The sequence below is a fragment of the Cnephaeus nilssonii genome, assembly GCF_951640355.1.
Source record: "Cnephaeus nilssonii genome assembly, chromosome: 13".
NCBI classification, from domain to species: domain Eukaryota; kingdom Metazoa; phylum Chordata; class Mammalia; order Chiroptera; family Vespertilionidae; genus Cnephaeus; species Cnephaeus nilssonii.
In genome coordinates this window covers 30,051,162-30,072,666 of record NC_137084.1, presented here as the reverse complement: position 1 = coordinate 30,072,666, position 21,505 = coordinate 30,051,162, and the positions used below count along the sequence as shown (strand labels likewise).

Below are 21,505 nucleotides of genomic sequence, written 5' to 3'. Positions count from 1 at the left end.
TTCTCTCTCATCGATGTTTCTAGCTCTCTATCACTCTCTCTTCCTCTCTGTAAAAAATCAATAAAATATATTTAAAAAAAAAAAAAGAAAAGAAACATACATAGCAAATTTCCAGTAAGTAATAATGTCAAACATCTGAACCTATTTGAAGAGAAATAATTTTTCTTATTTCACATAAAAGTCTACCTCAACTCAGAAAAAGAAATTGAAATCATTTCTTATACTTTTAACAGTTTAATATCAACTGAAGCAGAACCATAATTATAGATCCATTGTCTAAAAAACAAAAAGATCTTTAAGTCAATAATATAAAAATGTATTTTGACTTGTGACTATTCACTTTTCTAATAAATGAAAAGTGTGTTTAAAGTCTAAACCAAGTATAAGACACACGGCATCTTTGATTCAAGCAGAATGTTGAATTTAAAAAATTCACCTCTTCAAAAACATGGGCCTATGCAGTAGAAAGAGCATGCATGGTCTCTGGAGTATGAGAGCTGGTTTCTATGTGAGGATGACAGGTAGTGTGACCTTCAATCAAGTGTAAAAGAAAGACTGCTGGCTGTCAACCAAATCTCCAAGGCAGACATACAAGCTTTTCACCCACATCTATTCTCTTCCTTCTGGACACCTGGATACATTACATTTCCCAGTCTCCTTTGCAGTCAAACGGGGTCATGTGATAGAATTCTTACCAATGGAAAGTGAACAGAAGAGATGTAAGCGACCACCAGGCCAAGCCTATAAGTAAGAGCATGTTTGGCCCTTCCATGTGCTTTCTCTAGCACGTAACAAACCAATCTCAATCACAAACCCAAAGGAGGATGGAACTCAAAAAAAATGGAAGGAACTCAGAACTCTGGATTACCATACCTACTGACCTGAAACATCTGCCTTAAACTAGCATATAAGCAAGAAATAAACTTCTGCAATATCTGAGTTAATATTTCATGAGATATTATAGCAGTGTAACCTACTACCTACTTAACGATTATAATCTCCCTGTGCCTGTTTCCTCACCTATTAAATGGAATGACACCCATCTCCTCTGAAGACTGTTGTAAGGATAAAATGAAACAATGCCTGGAAAGTATTTAGCATAAATAGTGGTACACAATAGTACTCAATAATGGTAAACATTATTTCAATATTACTAAGTTACTCAGAGGGATTTTTTTCATTTTTCTATATCTATACTTATAAAAATCTTACTTTAACCCCAACTTCTCTAACACTGCTGTCATTTTCTAAATATGGTTGAAAGAAAGAAAACTAGTTTCTTATGATACAGATGCAAATTAAAGCAACATATGAAGAACTATTAAAAATTAAATTGAGTGCAAATGCCAAGGTGCTCTATATCAATTGCTACCTTTGGTAAGGCAATCTGACTATTACCTTTCAATCCTTCGATAAAAGTATCCCAAACACAATGATGGTTAGCGTAAGTAAGCTTGATACTCTCCTTTGCTCTCTTCAAGTCCAGGAGAAAAAAGTACTTCTTTAGGAATTGACAAGCCAGAATTTCAGAAGAGCACTGTTGCAAAGAGTGGTCCGCATGTCCACTTGTGCTTTTGATCTCAGAATTCAGTACATTCAATTCCAAACACAATGTTGTCAATTCAGCCAGGTCTTTCCGGAGACCATTTGCTATGCTGCATGGAGAACATACTTGAAAGAGGTCATCCAAGGGCTCCCTCAGACTATTTTCAGATTCACATGCCGTGTGATCAACAGTTTCTTCATTGCCTGAAGAGTCCCTTTCTTCTTTTTCATTATCTTCAACCAATATTCTATTTTTTGACTCATCAAACAATAGCACATCCTCGTTCGATGTCGTGGATGAGTTGCAGGTGCCTGAAATGCCTGAAAAGTCCTTCATGGCAAATGTTTTTTCTAACTGTGAAAGCCACTCCTGTAAAACCATTCTCAGAGATTTAGGTTCAAATAAAACCAGTGGGTCCTGTAGCTTGGCCCTATATAAGACAAACACATATGAAATTTGTTTTATGTGTGTTTTTTAAAACAAGTTATTTCATGCTAAATAAACCTAATGAATAGAGCATACTAATCTGGAATAACTATTACTTTTCTACTCTTTAACAACTACCTCGGCAAAATGATAATACAGAGAACATTAACTGTATACTAATTCTCGAATTTCAATTCCAAATGAGACTATCTCTGCCCCATATTGTCTCGGGACCATTAGTGATGATCCCAAAAAGTCATTCCCATTCACTATAAAACTTCCTCATTCATAAATACTCACATTGCCTCTGCCGTTGCTATTTTGAGCTCTTGGAATTTATCTTCTTCTGGAGGTTGACTAGTTACTTCTTCTATTCCCCTAGAAGAGTGTGAAAAGAGTTAGATGGGATTATAGCTTCCTTAGACAAATATTTCTAAGTGCTTACTAAGTGGCAGGTACTGTACTTAATGTTAAATGAAATAAACAGATGAGTATACAAAATGGTCAATGGCCTCAAGATAAGTACGCTCAAGTAAAAAAGATAGGCATGAAAATAATTAACTATAATCTAAAAGAGAATAAAATGAATGCTAAAGAGCAGCACATACATTGTGCTATGAAAGCACACAAAAAAAGGAGTAATTCTTCTGACTAGGCAAATAATGGCAACTTTCCTGAGGAAGTGGTATTTGTGTCAGAAAACATGGGGAGAAATACTGCAACTAGAAGAAAACAACACAAAGAAAGATAGTGAAGTATACATACCTAATTCTCCCACAGGACTGAAATTCAGAGTGCTTAGAAGGATGTGGTTAAAAATGAGGCTGGAAAAATGAGCTAAGATCAGATTGAAGGCTGCCTTAAATGCCTAGGCATATCTGTACATTTTTTCTATAAATATATATAGATTTACTAAGTTATTCTGAGAATAACACACCTGATATTTCATCTCACTGTCCAGACACACTGGGCCTGTGGGTCTCTCTCTCAATTCCTGAATGAGTGCTGAGCTTGCTTGCCTCTAATAGTCAGATTCCCTGAACCATGAGATAAGGCAGAGACCAGATAGACAAGGCACTTCACAATGTGCCAGAACAAGGACTATGCCACCAGCATATCATAAGAAAGTATAAGGCAAGACATCAATATCAATGCTCTCACCTTATAGGCCAGAGAACATTACTTACCTACCCAAAGTTACAAATTGGTCAGAAGCAGAGCCAGGACAAGGCCTAGATCTTTGGTCATCTTACTCTTAATACTCCTTCTCTAACATTCCAAAACTTTGAAGAGATTTGGAGAGGAGGAGGTTGTGCAGGAGACAGATGCAAGTGTGCTAAATTAAAACTGTCTTAACAGATTTGCTATGGGTAGATGTAATTTTCCAACATTTAACTTGTGGTATTCACAATTTTTAAAAAATATATTTTTGTTGCTTTCAGAGAGGAAGGGAGAGGGGAGAGATATAGATAGAAACATCAATGATAAGAGAGAATCACTGACTGGCTGCCTCCGGCATGCCCACTATTGGGAATCGAGCCCACAACCCAGGCATATGCCTTTGACTGGAATCAAACCTGGGACCCTTCAGTCTGCAGGTCAATGCTCCATCCACTGAGCCAAACCAGCTGTGGTATTCACAATTTTTATGAGCTACAATAGCAATCAACAATGAGCAGGGTCATACATATACCTTCTCAAACAGGGCATAGCCTATGGTTTTCTTCAAACTGATAAGTGACCCCTCCAGAATTTACACAGATTTATATGCAAGAGCTTACTCAGTGTCTTCCTCCTTTGAGCAAGTGACAGGACTCACATCTTCTTCACATAACTGTTCATCACCCCTGGGCTCTGGTCTCACTTTCAGATCAGGGCTTGTATGAAGGGTACCAATCTTCTCAGTCGTTTTACGTACAAAGCTAGAAACACTGGAAGTCAAATACCAAAAAAACCAACATGAAAAGAAATCTAATTATACAACAAAAATGAAAAATGCAGTACCTAGTTCTCTATGTTTCAATTAGTCCCAGAAAGGCAACTTGGACTTTAATAAAAGAAAGACTGCTTACAGCAACTTCCCTAATCAACTATGTATTTCACATAAGGTCCACATAAAATTTACAATATAAGAATTTACTTCTTTACTAAACTGCTTTAAGTGCTAAAGAAAAGGTCTTTAAAAAAAAATGTCTTCAACTCCAGTCTGTGATATTTCTATCAATTTAAGCAAAGAAGGCCATATGACCACCTGCTCCACCCTAGCCAGAGAATTAATAACATTTCTTCATTAAACTCAGCTGCCAACTAGTCACAACATATTCTTCTTGATAAGCAAAATTTGTATCCAGTAAGACAGATAAGCAGTTAAGTAGTAGTACAAAGTCTTCTCTCTCAAAGTCAAATGCCAATCTTGGTCCCATAGACTAATTAGAAAGACTTCTGAGGTCTCCAATTCTGGGCCCAAACTGAGAAAGGATCAAAAATTGACTAAAGATAGCTCTGGCCAGGTAGCTCAGTTAGTAAAAGCACCACCCCCAATACACCAAGGTTAAGGTTTCAAACCCCAGTCATGGCACATATAAGATTCAATGAATGAATGCATAAATAAGTGCAACAATAAATCAATGTGGGATTTTATAACCAATAAGTGAATTAAAAAAAAATACAAAGGAAAAGGCAATGACTAATGATATATGTAAACTGTTTCTATGAGGGATGAGAAAAATATCAGACTTTTAAACTTTTGCTGTCTGTGGGTTAAAAAACCACATATATAACAACTAAAATATCCAGCTACTCAAAGAGGGAAGCTAAATTCCCCAAGATGGAAATGAGAAATTAACAGCTCCATATAACAGGTGATATGAGAAATAACCTAGAGACTTTATTTTTTTTCTCACTTAAAATGTCTTTCCAGTCCTGGCTGGTGTGGCTCAGTTGGTTGAGCACTGTCCCACGCACTGAAAGGTCACCAGTTCAATTCCCAGTTAGGGCACATGCCCAGGTTGCGGGTTCAGTCCAGGGAAGCAATCGATCCATGTTTTTCTCTCTCTCTCCCTCTCACCTTCCTCTCTCTCTAAAATCATTAAAAGCATTTTTAAAAATCCTCTACACTAATAAAAGAGAAACATGCAAATTGACCATACCTCTGCTATGCCCACAAGCCACACCCACCAGTCAATCAGGAACAAGTATGCAAATTAACCCAACCAAGATGGCAGCAGCCATGGAGCTGGAGTGAGCAGGAGGCTTGGGTTGACCCCGGCAATGGAGGAAGCCAAGCTTCCTGCGCACCCTGGCCGGCCCTGGCCTCTGCTCAAGGCTATAAAGTTTCAATTATAGAAGATAAATAAATCCCAGATACTTGCTTCCAGCTGACCCTGGCCTCCTCTCAAGGAGGCGCTGAAAAAAAAGAAAGAAAGAAAGAAAAAAAGGAGGGGCTGGGAGCTTGGGTCACCGGGGGTGATCAGGCGGATGAGACGGCAGTTGTGGGTGATCAAGCTGGTGGGGGACGGGGCCATTGGGGGTAAGCAGACCAGCAGGGGGGCCAGTTGGGGGTGAGCAGGCTGTCAGTGGGGGTCAGTTGGAGGTGATCAGGACAGTGGCAGGGAGCAGTTTGGAGTGAGCAGGCCAGCAGGGGGGCAGTTGAGGGAGAGCAGGCCAGTGGGGAAGGAAGGGGGGGCGAGCAGGCCAGCAGGGGGGGCAGTTGGGGGCGAGCAGGCCAGCAGACAGAGTGGTTAGGGGCAATCAGGCAGGCAGGCAGGTAGGTGAGCGGCTGGAGCCAGCAGTCCCAGATTGTGAGAGGGATGTCCAACTGCTGGTTTAGGCCCAATCCCTGTAAACTGGCAGTAGGACATCCTTCAAAGGGTCCCAGATTGGAGAGGGTGCAGGCTGGGCTAAGGAACACCCCCGCTCCGTGCACAAATTTTGTGCACCGGGCCACTAGTATATAATAAAAGCCTAATATGCAAATTGACCGAACAGTGGAACAACCAGTGGAACGACCAGTTACTATGATGTGCACTGACCACCAGCAGGCAGACGCTCAATGCAGGAGCTGCCCCCAGCCCACAGGCCACAGGCCAGCCAAGGTGGGTGCCAGCAGGGACCCCCTGATCACCCGGCCAGTCGCTCCACAGATCAGCCCTGATCGCTGGCCAGGCCTTGGGACTCTACCCGTGCACAAATTTGGTGCAACAGGCCTCTAGTAAATAAAATAAAATGTCTCTCCATTCTTAGCACAAAAGTACCTAAGGGGACAAAGAAAGTAAAGCCAGAATGGGATTAAATGACAAGACTAATTAGTTTACCTTTCCTTGACAGCCTGAAGAGACACAAGAGGAGATGGAGAGCGAAATGATAATGGAATGCCGAAGGGAAGAAAAGTTTCATTCTTATCTGTCTCAAACGTCACTGGAACATGAGAAACATTATCTGATGAATTAAATCAAGGGAAAGAAACAAAATCTAATCATATGGGAGTTTTTTAACCTTTAAAGAAATTCTGAAATAAATAAACCAAAGGAAATGAAAGATTCAATACCAAAATCACAACTGACCCAGATACAAATGAGCAGAACACAGGTTTACAAGATGCATGGGATGGTCCACATATAAAACACTCAAGCAGGTACCTTCATTTTCCTACTAACCCTGAATCCCCACAAGTCAAAAAGGAAGTTTAAAGTTTCTATAAATCTCTTCTCAACAGTTCGGTCACAGGAATGCTCAAACATCAAAAAGTGTAGGCAATGGCCCCAAAATTGTAGTAATTTTTCAGTCCTAATGGAAAATAATTTGGTTAGTCAGATTAAAATTGCCTCGCTCTTCTGGTCAATGACTTCCTTTCTTAACCTTTCCAGCATTTTGATGCATGATTAAAATTAGGTACTTTACCAATGTTAGCCTAAACATGGGGGGGAGGGAACAACTATACACAAATCCACTCTTCTACTGGTTAGCAGATCTACAGGTCTGGATGGAAAGTCTATCAACATAATAAAAATTAACACCTTATAGGAAACTCTATGCACGAGATAATCCGGGCAAATAAAAGTGACAGAAATTTAATGCTTCACATCTGCAACCAATAAAAGACAAACTCAGGCACTGGCCAGTGTGGCTCAGTTGGTTGAGTGTTGTCCAGTGCACAAAAGGTTGTTGGTTCAATTTCCGGTCAGGGTACTTACGCAGGTTGTGGGCTCATTCCTTGGTAGGGGGCATGCAGGAGGCAGCCGATCGGTGTTCCCCTCTCACATCAATGTTTCTCTCTCTCCCTCTCCCTTCCTCTCTCTCTAAAAAGTCAGTAAAAATATCTTAAAATATACATATACTAGTATATAAAAAGACACACTCATCACCCTCATTTCCGTGTGAGCTGCAACACTGCTCTGGCTGGTCCTCTTCTTGATGTGAGATGAATTCTTTAAGTCTCTCATCTTCTGAGAGGGTTTGGCTGTGAAGGGAACTAGTGTCTTCATCTGATTGACTGCCTCTTCTACTACTAATAATACGATAAATACCAGAGTCCAAGATGCTGAAACTTTCCTAAAAATGAAAAAGAATTCCAAAAAATCAAAGTAAAACTTTCCTTTATAACATAATGTAGCTTTTTAAGAGAAAAGTCAATGGTAAAAGCAGCAAATCAATAATAACAATTATGGCTTATTAGTACAAATTGGTGAACAAGGTCTAGACTCCTGACAGCTGGTCACAGGTAAGTGGGATCATGCTACCATATTTCTCTAGCTTGTCTCCATAAAGCCTGGCAGTGAGAATGGGGACTGAAGGAGACAATCCTGAGCTGCACTAAAACTCAAATTAGCATGAAGAATCTAAAATAATCACATATTAGGAACAGAACAACTTAACTGTGCTGGAGGCTCTATGAGGTGCATTTGCAAAAAGAATATAATTAAAAATGACAAAACCAAATGTGGCTCCAAGACAAACTTAAACGAATGCTTCATAGGGCTGTCTAGCAGCTAAAATAAAGCTCCCTTTGACACCCCACCTCCCCGCCCCGCCGCAAAAAAAAATCTACTATATGGAAAGAAAAATAAGTTTTAGGATTCTAGAGATGAGTACAACCTAAAGTAGAAAATCTTACTGTATAGAAAAACCCTTTAAAAGTGAGAATACCTACATGTGATGAAATGGAGCTTCTTCTACTGCTGCAAGCTGAATCCAAAGGTTCAAATTTTAAGATCAATTCTTCTAGTTGAGAAATCAAATCACTATAGGTTGTGAGGTCCAGCTGAGATTTCAAGTGCTCCAATTTATCTACAGTCAATGATTTTCTTCCCTAATAAAAGGATAAGTAGAAACCCAATAGAATAGCCTACTATATGTAACTAACTCTATATTCAAATGGCCCATATATTTAAAGAAGTCTAACATAGAACATAAAACCTCAGAAGTGCTTTAAAAAAGGCTTAACAAGCGAGTGAAAGACTTAATGAGAATTACCTTAGGAATTAAGACTTTAATTAGGATTTACTTATGCACAATCATCCCCCTTAAAACAAAGTCTGAGCCCTAACTGGTTTGGCTCAGTGGATAGAGCGTTGGCCTGTGGACTCAAGGGTCCCAGGTTCGATTCTGGTCAGGGGCATGTACCTTGGTTGCGGGCACATACCCAGTAGGGAGTGTGCAGGAGGCAATTGATCGATGTTTCTCTCTCATCGATGTTTCTAACTCTCTACCCCTCTCCCTTTCTCTCTGTAAAAAATTAATAAAATATATTAAAAAATAAAATAAAACAAAGCCTGAAATTCAAATAAATTTGTGAATAAACTTGATTTTTTTTTTCTTACTCTCCACCCACCCCTAGATTTATTTGTCATGCTTCCTTTGGGAATTCACTGCTGCTTTATCTGTAGGTCATATAGAAAGGGCTAGTTAAGCCAAGAAACTTTGTAGCACAATCTTGCAAGCTAGGATGGTTGTAACAACCCAGATGAATATGTAAGCTCTCTGACTCACTCTTCCAGCAATGAGAGAATTTTGGAAAAGACAGCAAGTGTGAGCAGCCAGGTTCCAAAGGCCTCTCCTTAGCAGGCGTTCCACACAGCGTTCCACAGATAAGAGGGAAAGATGTGAGATTTTCCCATTTAGATGCAAACAGAACAGCTCATTCTTAAAGACAGCCACATCCTGAATATCTACAAAAACCAAAGGGTGGGGTGAGCACACAGGATGTTAAACAAATATTCCTTTTCCATTTTTGCAAGGGTTGAAATTATTCTAATAAATTCACTTTTTCAGGTTTGGCTTGACTGAATTTCACCTTTTGATATTTTCATTTCAATGAAGAAATAATATTTTAGACACTATTCTAAAAAGAACAAGTATAAAAGAAACAAAGAAAGAAACACATCTCTCTGATCCAAAGTCCTATTTTAAAATGCTATTTTCTGTGAAAGGAATTGGGAATTTAAAAGAGGACACTCTACATTAGAGACCAGACTATGACATTTATGAGAGTTATCATCTAATGTCAAGTAATGGATTTTAACATACTATGTAAATCAACAAACAGTTTATGGAAAAATGAAAACAGAACATTATGAAAGTACTTAATGCAGACTATCACGAAAGGACTCTTAAAACTAGTTTTAATATCACTAACGTGGAATATAATAAGATGGTCTCATAGAAACAGTAAAATGGTGGTTTCCAGGGACTGGGGTTGTGGGGGAATTGGGATATGTTGGTCAAAGGATGCACACATGCAAGAGGAAGATGAATAAATTCTAGAGATCCAATGTACAGCATTGTGATTATAGTAAAAAAATACTGTATTATGTATTTCAAAGTTGCTAAGAGATAGACCTTAAATGATCTTACCACAAAAGGTGGTAATCATATTGCAATATATAAATGAACCAAACCAACACACTGTACAACCTTTAATGTATACAATGTATATGTCGATTTTTCAAAGTCTAAAAAGGAGAAACAAATTAGTTTTCATGGGATACCCTTAGGGTACTTAATCCATAAGAAGTCAATGCTGATCAGAATCAATAAGTAATGGTTTCTTTCAAAGCAGAAAATGACCTAAAAGTAAAATATACTCCCTGAGAAGCAATGCTAAAAAAGCTAAATTTCCTCCATTTCTGGTTTTAACCAAAAGAATACGGAGATTGATTTTCTCTGTTTCAGTCATTTACAATGACTATTGTTCCCATAAGGACTTTTTGAACCCCAAACTATTGAGACACAAAACAGGAGTTAAAGCAAGACTTCCAATATGAGTAAATATTCAGGATAAGTAGAGGAGAGAAAATTAACCCATTCAACCCTAAACAGTAGTTACTAATATTTAAGAATAAATAAAAACTATATTTAAAAGTTTAAAAGGCATGAAGAAATAAATAACTGAGTACAAATTCACAAATGTATGCTTGTGAACTACCTTACAAAGGGAAACATCTATGATATTAATGTTTAAAAGAAATGTCACTTTGTTCTGTTTTTTTAAATCTTACACTACAAGAGAATCCTCCTATAATAATTCAATCTTTCACAAGCATGAGATTGTAAGTTACATAAGAAAGGAAAATATAATTACCTTTGACTTCACTCCAAAGAAGAACCTGAACGCTCTGAGGAACGAAAATATAAATTCCTCTTTCTGTCCAAGTCAACACACAATGCTCACTGCAAAAGAAAATGGAAGGAACCAAGAGAATTCTAGTTTGCTCAGATACAGTTTATGATATAATTCCTTGCAATCAGACCTTCATATTAGCTATCAAAGTAAAATTAGCCTGTACAAAGAAAATATAAAAGTGTATCAGCCAATCAAGTCCTGAAACCTCTTTTCTGTCTCTAACAACGTACTGCTAAAAAAAAGTTATATAATGCCAACTGGGAAAAATTCAATATATATGTTAAATATCTTCTAGAAAAAGAAAACAAAAGATTGATATCTTTCCTGATGTTTGTTAAAGCTGCTAAACTTCCCATGTGTTATGACGGGGGTACATTTAAAACGAAGACTAAACATAGCACCTCCCCACCAGTCACTGCTCCAGTGAGCCACTTTAAGGGATGGTAATATTTTGATATCCTTAGTTGTGTGTAAGTAAGAAAAGTTGGAAACTCCCAGTCAACTATGTGCCAGGAGCTTTACTGAAGACTCTACTTACATTATCTAACCCTGTAGCAACTCATCAAGATAAGTGTGTTGTCTGTATTTTTTTTTTTAATTTGAAGTGCAGAAACATGAAAATATATGCCCAAGGCCATTCAGCATAAATGCATAAGATTCAGAATTTATATCAAGAACCCTCTGGGCTCCAAAACCTAGACTTTTCTCTCTATGCCTCCCAAAATCTACTTCTTCCCTTATTTATTATCCTCTCAACTGTTACCTGGAATCCAAATCATTCCTCTTTACTGCATTCTCAAAAAGTTATAGATTTCCTACCTGCCAAACCCAATAACCCTTCCTCATTTCCCTTCTTGATCCCTAAGCAAGGGCCAATATTGCTGGCTGTCCTTCTTTCCAGAATCTCGCCTCCCTGGACTCTGGGACACTGCACTTTCTTGGTCCACTTTCCTTTGCAGTCCCTGCCCTGGTACCCTTCATCTCTGATTATCTCTTTCTATAATCCTTTGCTCATATATCTCACTCTCTCACAGCTACTACTATTTTTTACATACCACTGGTAATCTCTGCTTCTTGGCTTCACTAGGGCATTCCCCAACTTATAATGCTCTCATTCTAGCCACCTCTCAAGGATCAGAAGTTGTACTCACCTCTGAAGTCCTTATCTGATGGCTCACAGCAATTGCTTTTCTTCCTGCACCCAACCTATCTCTTGCCAACCCTGCTCATATGGCATTAATCATGTACTGCACTGTCACAACTCTTATTTTTTTATTGTTAAACTTTTTGTAGACATAAACCACATCTTTCCAACAAAATATGATCTTGAGATCAGGGACATTTTTTTTTAATGCACCCAAGGGTACTAAAAATTGTACCATGTAACAATGAAACTAAGAGTGATATTTAACACAAATATTAAACATTTTGCCAATATAAGACCCAGATCTTTGTCACAAAGATGGAAAATATGGTCAGAATCCTAGTCCAAAGTAAGTAAAATTAGAAGGCTGCCTTCAGGAGCCAAAGGAGAAAAAAATGAGAGGCAAGAGGATCCCTGAGTAAAGAGATACAGGATCATGATTTTGATACTAAACTTGATATTCCTCTTGGAAAGATCCCTAGGAGTAGCAAACTAGATTAGATTGGGGGTAGTGATTAGGGAATAGATAAGAGCTGATACTTTGTAACTTATATATCCCTCATCCCCTTATCCCTTCACTGATAACAGACTGGGACACAAGCCTAACAGCATTGTTTAAGAAGGGAACGTGATACCAATGTACTAAAAAAGAAAGCATAAAATATGCTTTCTTGTAGGATTTGTGGGTGTAACAGTAATGGTTACCACAAGATACAAGTATACAGGTAGGAAATAATAGAAAACAAAGGCTCTCCTACTCATGGTTTCTCAAAAAAATCTTGGTTGAATTCTTTAATTTAGCTATTATTTGAGAGCCTTATATGTGTTTTGCACTGCACCCACAGTAATAGAGTTGACAACCTGGTGCTGGGATGGATGTCTATAATACAGTGAAATAGGGGTGATGATGAAGGAATGAACAAGATGTGACAACAGTGCACAGGAATACGTGCCTAGTCTAAGCAGCATTAGGAGTCAGCAAAAGCTTCAAAGTGGCATTAATTACTGCTTACACTGAGGCAGAGGCAGAGGCAGATCATGAAGGGCTTTGTTTGGTATGGCAGAAGCTGTAATGGGAACTTTAAATAGCTTTTACTCAAAGGAATAATAGCTCTACCAGGAGAACCAGCAAACTGTAGCCTCGCTATTAGAAAACATACTTTTAGGTAAGGGACTTCCCCATACCCCACACACTATAGTCCACAAATATTTATTAACTGTCTATATATGCCAGGCACTATACCAAGCACTGAGAACAAATAGTGAATAAAACAGACATGGCGCCCTCATGAAGTTTACTAAGAGTAAGACGGGCATAAATACTGCATGCATATGTAATTTTAAACTGTGATAAGAGCCATAAAGAAAGAGTTTTTAGTATGCTTTATCTAATTGTGAACAAAAAAATAACTGTCTCCAGAAACTTTCAGGATACTTTACAATTTACTTTTAAATACTTCAGTGTAGGTAGTGAGACACATACATACATTAGTTAGGGGCAATTAGTTAACATTTCTAGTGTTTAAAAAAAAAATCACATTCTAAGAACAGTTAGTTAGCCTTTGAAAAACCCCAATCAGGAGTCTACACTGCAGGGTACCTATAGTCAGCTCTAAATAATATTATCTGAATCTGCATTAGAGACCTTATGCATTGGCCAAATATTTTCCATTGTTGAAATAAGTAGAGTTCCAGACACATAGATTTGGCTGGAAATCACACTGGCATCCCCATGCTTGCAGAACAAGGTGTAATTGGCAATCCCAGCAGCTGACAGCCTTTAGTAGCACTCTGGGTTGCCACTTAATGATGGACTTTTGCATTGAATCCAGTAGATATTCAAATATGGCCAGCTGAATCTACCTCAGGTAGATCTTCCACGCAAGGCACTTGTCAGAATACCTAAAGGACCGAGAGCCGAAGTTTCACCAAGCTTACAAGAACAAGTTCTACAACTATTTTTGTCCTTGCCTACTAAGAATTAAAATTTAATTTAAAAAATAATCTTTAAAAGATAACTGCCCTTGAGCAAGAAACAAAGGGGAAAAGTTGTGTGTGTGTGTTTTAAGGATCAAATGGAGAAACTTACCTAAGATGCAAGAGTTTGGGGAAAGACAAAGACTGGGAGGACCCAACTGTATGATCATACTGAGGTTCTGATCTAGGAAATAAACACACCCATTAATGATTTCATCACAACATAAAAGCATGTTTTCCCTACATAGGAAAATTTTTGCCTCCGAACACACCCAAATGCCTAATTACATGTGCCCTTATTCAATTTGCTTTAAATTATATGAAAGATAATTGGTGAAAAGACTTTTTGGTTTCTCTGAATCTTTTAAGGCATAATCTTTAACACTTATAGAATATCAGAGACTTCAACCCAACATCTCCATGAAAGTTCCTCAAATACTCCCTACCAGTCATACAAATCATTACCTTACCTGAGAGTAATCACAGGGAGAGGTGGCGATGAGAGGAGTTTCTTAAACTGATGTGTACTTATAACTTCCCCATCAAAGTTCACTTCCCACATTCTGGAGCCAGGACGAGCACAATATATTAGAGGTTGCTGGCCCGCAGCACACCTTCCAGGGAAGAAACAAGCTCCATATTCTCCATCTCTTTCCTTGTTTCCAATTTTCCAAAATTTTTCTCTAATACCCAAAAAGGAAGAGAAAGCATATTTACCTACAAAAAAGTCAAAAACAATGGCACTACAAATCAGCATGGCCATAGTAACTCTACCCACAATGTCCTCTCATTATTCACATGAGCAGTATACTTCTGGACAGAACACAGAATGGAAAGGTCAGAACAAGGTTCTAGCTCTGAGTTGCCATTAACTCTTTCTGTGATAGGAAGCAAACCATTTCACATTAGTTTATTATTCACAGAAGAAGGGCTCAGAATTAATGTGACAACCCTTTTCAAATCTAAAAAATGAGTGTTACCAAACCATTTCATACATCTGTAAATCCTACTGATTGCTTCCCAAATCACCTTGCTCTTTGGCCATTCCATGGAAAAGCTAATCTACCTCTCCAGCACTGTCTCCAAGCCACTCCCCTGCCACAAACACCCAGTAATCTCCCTACTCTTTCCTCAAAATGCTAAATCCTTCTGGGAACTCTGTTCCCTTATTATATAAGCTAGATATATATGAGTTTAACACACTGTCTAGAACATGGAAGGTGATGATGATGAAGAAGATGTCTTTTTCTACAAACTCCTTTTCTTACTCTTCATGACTTAGCTCCATCATTCTTCCTCTGAGATTTCCCTGACTCCCATAAGCTGAATTACATGCTTCCCATGCTATGTTTTCATAGCACTTACCACATTATATATGGCAATTGTGTCTATTTGAACAGATTATGACTTACTCCAAGACAAAGGCCATTTCTTGTTCCTCTTTGGTTGAATCCCCAATATATAGCACAGCATCTTGGCCCATAGAAAGCACTCAATACAATGTAGTGCTCTGTATACTCAAACCCTTTTTCTTTTAGCTGTAAAGTTGTTGATTTTGTCATTGGATTAACCCACTCAAACCCTTTTATTAGAGAACGATCTAATATGCTCTTTAGTGTGAATTTACTAGTGACTTAGATAATTCAATAAATAACTCTGTCCTTATTTCCTTCATGAATAAAATACAACATTAGCTTTACTCTGAGAACATGAATGTGAAAGTCCTTAGAAATGTGCAATATAGGAAGTTATGATTTTTATTACTTATGTTCCTTATTTGGGAAATAAAATATATTTCTTGCTTATTTTATATCCTTTGTGATGCTTAATACAGTACTAAGGATCCAGAGACATAGAATAGATGTTTGCCAAGTGAAGAAATACAGTCAACTCATTTGCTTGCTCATTAATCTTGTTTTCTACAATTTCAAACAATATATGACAGGCACTTCATATACATTATCTTAATTAATCCTGAAAACTATCTCTACATTTTGGAGGGGGAAACTGTTATTTTGCAAAGTTTAAAAAGTGGCAGAACCATGCCCTACCCTAGCCGGTTTGGCTCAATGGATAGAGCATCCGCCTGCGGACTGAAGGATCCGGGTTCGATTCCAGTTAAGGGCACATGCCTGGGTTGTGGGCTCGATCCCCAATAGGGGGTGTGCAGGAGGCAGCTGATCAATGATTCTCTCTCATCATTGATGTTTCTATCTCTCCCTCTCCCTTCCTCTCTGAAATCAATAAAAATACATTTAAATATATATAAAAAATAAATAAAAAGTGGCAGAACCAACCCTGGCCAGTGTGGCTCAGTTGGCTGGAGCATCGTCCTGTGCACCAGAAAGTCAAGGGTTCAATTCCCAGTCAGGCACATAACCCAGTTTTTGGGTTCAATCCCCAGTCAGGGTGCATACAATTGATAAATTAGCCTGGCCTGTGTGGCTCAGTATTGAGCGTCAACCTAGGAACCAGGAAGTCCGGGTTCAATTCTCAGTCAGGGCACATGCCCAGGTTTTGGACTTGATCTCCAGTAGTGAGCCTGCAGGAAGGAGCTGATCAATGATTCTCTCTCATCATTGATGTTTCCATCTCTCCCTCTCTGAAATCAATAAAAATCTATATATATAAAAGGGTAATATACAAATCGACCAGACGGCGGAATGACCAGTTGGCTATGACGCACATTGACAACCAGGGGGCAGACACTCAACACAGGAGCTGCCCCCTCCCGCAGGTCCCGATCACCCAATGGGGAACCAGGAACCAGAGGTGGGTGGCAGCAGACATGGGCAGTGCCATGACCCCGACTGCGGTCGCCCCACACATGGAGGACGACCAGTGGTAGCAGGGGGGCAGGGCCAGCAAGCGGGCAGGAACGGTCAACCTCTTGGTCCCTCCCCTGGCCAGCAGGCTCCAATCACCCAATGGGGAACTGGGAACCAGGGGTTGGTGGCAGCAATCGCGGGCGGCCCCAATCGCCTGGGCAGACAGCGGCAGTACGGCAGGGCATGGGGCCAGCTGCCAGAAGCCAGGGAATATCGGCCCTGATCACAGGCCAGACCTAGGGACCCTACCCGGACATGAATTTTGTGCGCTGGGCCTCTAGTATATTTAAAAAGAAAAAAAATTATGGTACTATCCATGTCCCCAAAACTGAATTCTAATTTAATGAAATTAAGCATTTCTAAAATATGTTATTTTAGCAGTAAGTTCTATGTTATTCTCAAAACCAACTCTAGCCACACCCCTGAGAAATGGCAAAATAATGATTAACAACTCTAGGTTTATTGCAGAGGGAAAAATAAACCTCCACTTATTTAGCTCTTAATTTTAAAGTGTTTCATATATATAATTTCATCAGATCCTCCAAACAATCCTAATAAAAGTGTTTTCACAGTGTTCTGACCACTTATTAGAATTTCAGCCAAATTTCTTTCTTTTTTTTTTTTAATTGATTTCGGAGAGGGAGAGGGAGATAGAAACATCAATGATGAGAGAGAATCAACTATCAGCTGCCTCCTGAACACCCCCTGCTGGGGATCGATTCCTCAACCCAGGCATGACCTGGACAGGAATCCAACCCGGGACTCTTCAGTGTGCAGGCCGATGCTCTATCCACTGAGACAAACCGGCTAGGGCTCAGCCAAATTTTGTGAATTGGGCCATTTGATAAACTTGAAAACCTACAGATGAAAAATAATTAAGAACTTTGTGAAACTAACAAGTATTTTATAAAATCTCTAAGGGTGGAGTTAATGGCCAAAGGTCCAATGTCAAAGGCTGTATTAGAGGTAACTGAGGTAACAGGAAGGGCACAGAATCAGGACAGAAAGGTTCTAGCCTCTTCCCAGCTAGGCCTCAGCTTTCTGATCTACAAAAATTAAAGGGTGACACGAGATGAGCTCCAGTTCTATAAGTCTAACCTCACCACGGAACTATAGTCTGAAATAAGTACAAAGCAAGTGCATCATCCTTCCTACTCGTTGCATGTAAACTGACCACTTGTATCTCAAAGCCTTGCCTCTCTGCTATCCAGCTAGGTTCTCTGATACCAGACACCTGCCACCTGCTATAACTGGCCTCCTTCCCATGTGCCTTTCTTATCCCAAGAAATAAAAGCAAAGTACATCTTTCTTCATCCTTTCCTCTACCATCCTTGATAGTCAGCACACATTTCTTCAAACCTTTTGGAATAAATATCCTCCTGCTTTCTCAAATAGCAGTCTCCTGAGATACATGAACCCCCCGGAAATACAGACTTTCCAAGCCTGGACAGTTCTAAAGAAATCAATTTCCAAACCCTGATTTTCTATATGTACACTTTCTTAAAATGACCTGAGAACCCACCTACTCAGTGTGGCATTTAAAGCTGTCATTCTCAGTGTGGTACCAATTAAACAACATTTTTCCCACAACTCCTCTACTTAACCCAGATTGGCAAGTTCTAGAATATGCTGATGTCTTTCTCATTTTTCCTCTAAGGGCTGTTCCTTCCTGCTAGAATATCACCCCTGCACCTCATCCTTCAGATTTCATTTACCGAAAATCCTCATCAAAATTACTGGAGCTGGCTAGTAGATTCACTATACAATTCTCTCTTCTTTTGTGTATGCTCAAAATTCTCCCAAAAATATTTTTAAATGGGAAGGTCCTGAGGAATTTTTGCGGGGGGAAGTGGCTAAGGGGAAAGAAAGGGAGCCAGTGAAAATTTCCCTGCAGTGAGAATGGCTGAAGAACGTCAGCACAGTGATATATAATACTCATTTCAAGCTGTTTCCTATTCTGTTCTGGTATTTCACAGATACCTCTTATATATCCCTTTGCCATTCATTGGACCTTTGGCTCTACCCTTGAGATTTTGGTTGAATATTTGTCAGCTTCACAATTTCTTAATTATTCTTCATCTAATTTTACACTTCAGTAAAATTCCATTAAATATACAACAAATTCAATTAAGGAACCTTCCGATTCCCCATATTAAAACAAGCCTTATTTCGCTTTTCTTCATGGCACTTAGATCATGCTTCAGATAGAGTTAACAGTTCTCTTAGTCACCTACTTGACTGAATCAGTATTCTCTATCTCTTCTCTACTCTCTAACATCAGCTTGCACAGAGCTGGTTCCTTATGAATATCTGTATATTAAATTGAGGGGATTGGGTTAGACTATTTCTAAGTCCCTTCCAGTTCTTAAATTCTATATATCCTATGACACATGGTTAGTCAATATACCTTTCAGTGTCACACAAGAAGGATCGAGTGAGTGAAGATACAAGCAGTCTTCCATCCAAATAATCTAACTGGACAACACAGGAGTCAACTGTTGTTATTGTCTGAACAGGAAACATCACAAAGGTAGCAGCTGCCTAAAAGGAACATAACAAAGAAATACAGTTTATTTGTCATTACATATACACATAATCTCCTTCTCTACCTTTTAAATGCAAATACCTTGGATAGCAAAATAAAAACTCTTAAGGGACCAAAATTTGATTTGCCTGTTGGAGTATCAAAGTTATGTGAAATAATTTGGTACACAACTGCAGAAGAGAAATCTTAAGGCTCTCTTAGTGATGATCCAAACTGAGAGGTTGGAATAAAAAGATTAAGCAAGTTTTCAAATATGTAAGGAAATTTTTCATTTGTAGACAGCATTTTTCCCTTTGGAAGAAAGACAAATTAGGGCTGTACTATGTGTCAGGTTCCAATTATATTTTGGATCAAAACTATAAAGAATCAAGTGATAACACTGTTGGGTCATTACAAGCAAACCAGAAGAATATTATGATATGGTAATTAAAATAATTTAGCCAATGGTAGTTAGATCTCTTTTCTGCCAGGATCCTATATGGAAATAAGGAATGAAAAGACAAGTTCCCCACTTCCAATATAATAAATAACCTTTGAAGGAGATAGATAGTGCAAAGCTGGCTTAATGACAGACTGGAGCATTCTGGTAGGATAACCTGAGACTCAACCCTTCCATACCTACAGTAACTGTGACGCAAAGTCAGGGATCCTCCACAGCTGAGCACAATCCAGGAGGTGCCTTTAAGATTCCATTCACACCATCCTCAGAAAAAATATACCTAGACCCATGAATTTCTTCTACCCTTACAAAGGAACCTGGGCAATTGATGCCATTTTATTCACAACTAATAAATTGGCATCTTTCTTAATAGCCTAGTATTAAATAATGTTTTATTTAAGTTAGCCATATGGATACATTATGAAGTACTATAACAAGCAAAGCGTAAATTACTGAAGTTAGCTCACAGAAGCCATCTGCAACAGTATCAAGCTAAACCAGACTCCCATATGTACCACATACTAACAAGTCTCTCAAAATTAATATTCTTGGTTCTAGATCAGTCCCCCAAAAAATTCAGTAGATAAAATTGTGTCCTTTATTTGAAATACTGTGACATAACACCTTTTATCTCACCCACATATGCAAATAACTGGACTGATTCTTACCCTTGCTTGTTTAGAAGTGTTGAGTTTGATGGCTGAAACTTTCCCCATATGATCACCTACAAAAACTCTAAGAATCGCTGTATCCCAACAGAGAGCTGTAACTTTTCGGCCCTTGTGTTCTGAAGACACAGAAATTCGTTCTGGTTTCCCACGACGCTCTTGATTTAATTCCCAAACAACCACAAGACCTTGACTGCAAAAATTGAGACAAAGAAGCAAATTTTTGGCAATGGTGAAAAAGGTACAATTTAATTGCATCACAGTATCAACTATACTAAATATATATGTAAACTTGTTCTTTAGAAAAGAGGAAATAGAAAGTCAAGGTATTTATTTCCTTGCATTAGTCCACCAATCCAGCATAACAGAACTCAGATGTTCTAAATTATCTGTTACCTTTCTCTTTTAAGACCACTGAAATGTTGTTGCCTCATTTTAGTATTTTCCACAAACACTAGGGCAACTGACTGTCCATCCTGGTTTGCTGGGGAATGAGAGGTTTCCCAGGACACTGGACTTTCAGTGATAAAAAGTGAGACAGTCCTAGGACGGTTGGGCACCCTACACACAGCTACATTTGTTCATTTAAAATGCATCTGGATAAGGTCAGATAGTTTTAAAACAGTTTCTCACCTGGTAGCTACAGCAACATAATCATCATCATGTGAACAACAGGCAACTTGAGAAATTGCTCCTTCCTAGAGCACAAAAAGGAAAATTAGGCAGTTTCACAAAAATGGTATTTTTTTCACTTTTAAATCTCAAGTTTTATACTTTTTTTTTATTCCAAATGATTATTCATAATGGGGAAATTGGCATTTATGAAAGATACTCCGACTGGTATATGACAGAGCTATCCTTAATCTTACCCTATGTGAAAGAAAGAGCCTGTGCTTCCAGCCTTCCTTTTGAATGAGGTTGAGACCTCCTCCTGAACTGCCCAAAGCCAACCATTTCCGAGATACAGCTATGCTCGTGCACTAAAAACATGTAAACAGACAAGAGTGAGATCACCACAGTCATTTAATCAAATAAACTATGCACTAGAAATAAATACTGAGGATCTGTGTACCAGGTTCCTCTCCCAGCCACCCCCTGCCCAGTTGGATACCACATAATGGCACTCATGCTCTCATTCTAATATACTGAAAAATACACAAGAAGGAACATTTTGGCTTTTTTTTTATTTAATATATGTTATTGATTTTTACAGAGAGGAAGGGAGAGGGATAGAGTTAGAAATATCGATGAGAGAGAAACATCAATCAGCTGCCTCCTGCACACTCCATACTGGGTATGTGCCTGCAACCAA

At 38.7% G+C, this 21,505-nt stretch overlaps 1 protein-coding gene across 11 annotated transcripts in view; it reads right to left on the bottom strand.

The window, feature by feature from the left end:
• The window catches only part of HPS5 (HPS5 biogenesis of lysosomal organelles complex 2 subunit 2), a 42,126-nt gene that overhangs the window by 11,082 nt on the left and 9,539 nt on the right, over positions 1-21,505 (bottom strand). For 10 of the 11 annotated variants that reach the window (XM_079788306.1, XM_079788307.1, XM_079788302.1 and 7 more), the window contains exons 4-17: positions 21,063-21,173; positions 20,827-20,891; positions 20,194-20,386; positions 18,949-19,082; positions 14,184-14,396; positions 13,826-13,897; positions 10,551-10,639; positions 8,960-9,138; positions 8,121-8,279; positions 7,336-7,522; positions 6,286-6,409; positions 3,754-3,903; positions 2,273-2,350; positions 1,399-1,976 (exon numbers count right to left, since the gene is read on the bottom strand). In XM_079788306.1, the coding sequence (XP_079644432.1) occupies positions 1,399-1,976; positions 2,273-2,350; positions 3,754-3,903; positions 6,286-6,409; positions 7,336-7,522; positions 8,121-8,279; positions 8,960-9,138; positions 10,551-10,639; positions 13,826-13,897; positions 14,184-14,396; positions 18,949-19,082; positions 20,194-20,386; positions 20,827-20,891; positions 21,063-21,173 (2,332 nt within the window). The remainder of the gene's footprint in view (positions 1-1,398; positions 1,977-2,272; positions 2,351-3,753; positions 3,904-6,285; positions 6,410-7,335; positions 7,523-8,120; positions 8,280-8,959; positions 9,139-10,550; positions 10,640-13,825; positions 13,898-14,183; positions 14,397-18,948; positions 19,083-20,193; positions 20,387-20,826; positions 20,892-21,062; positions 21,174-21,505) is intronic. The other variant, XM_079788301.1, reaches the window with a different exon arrangement.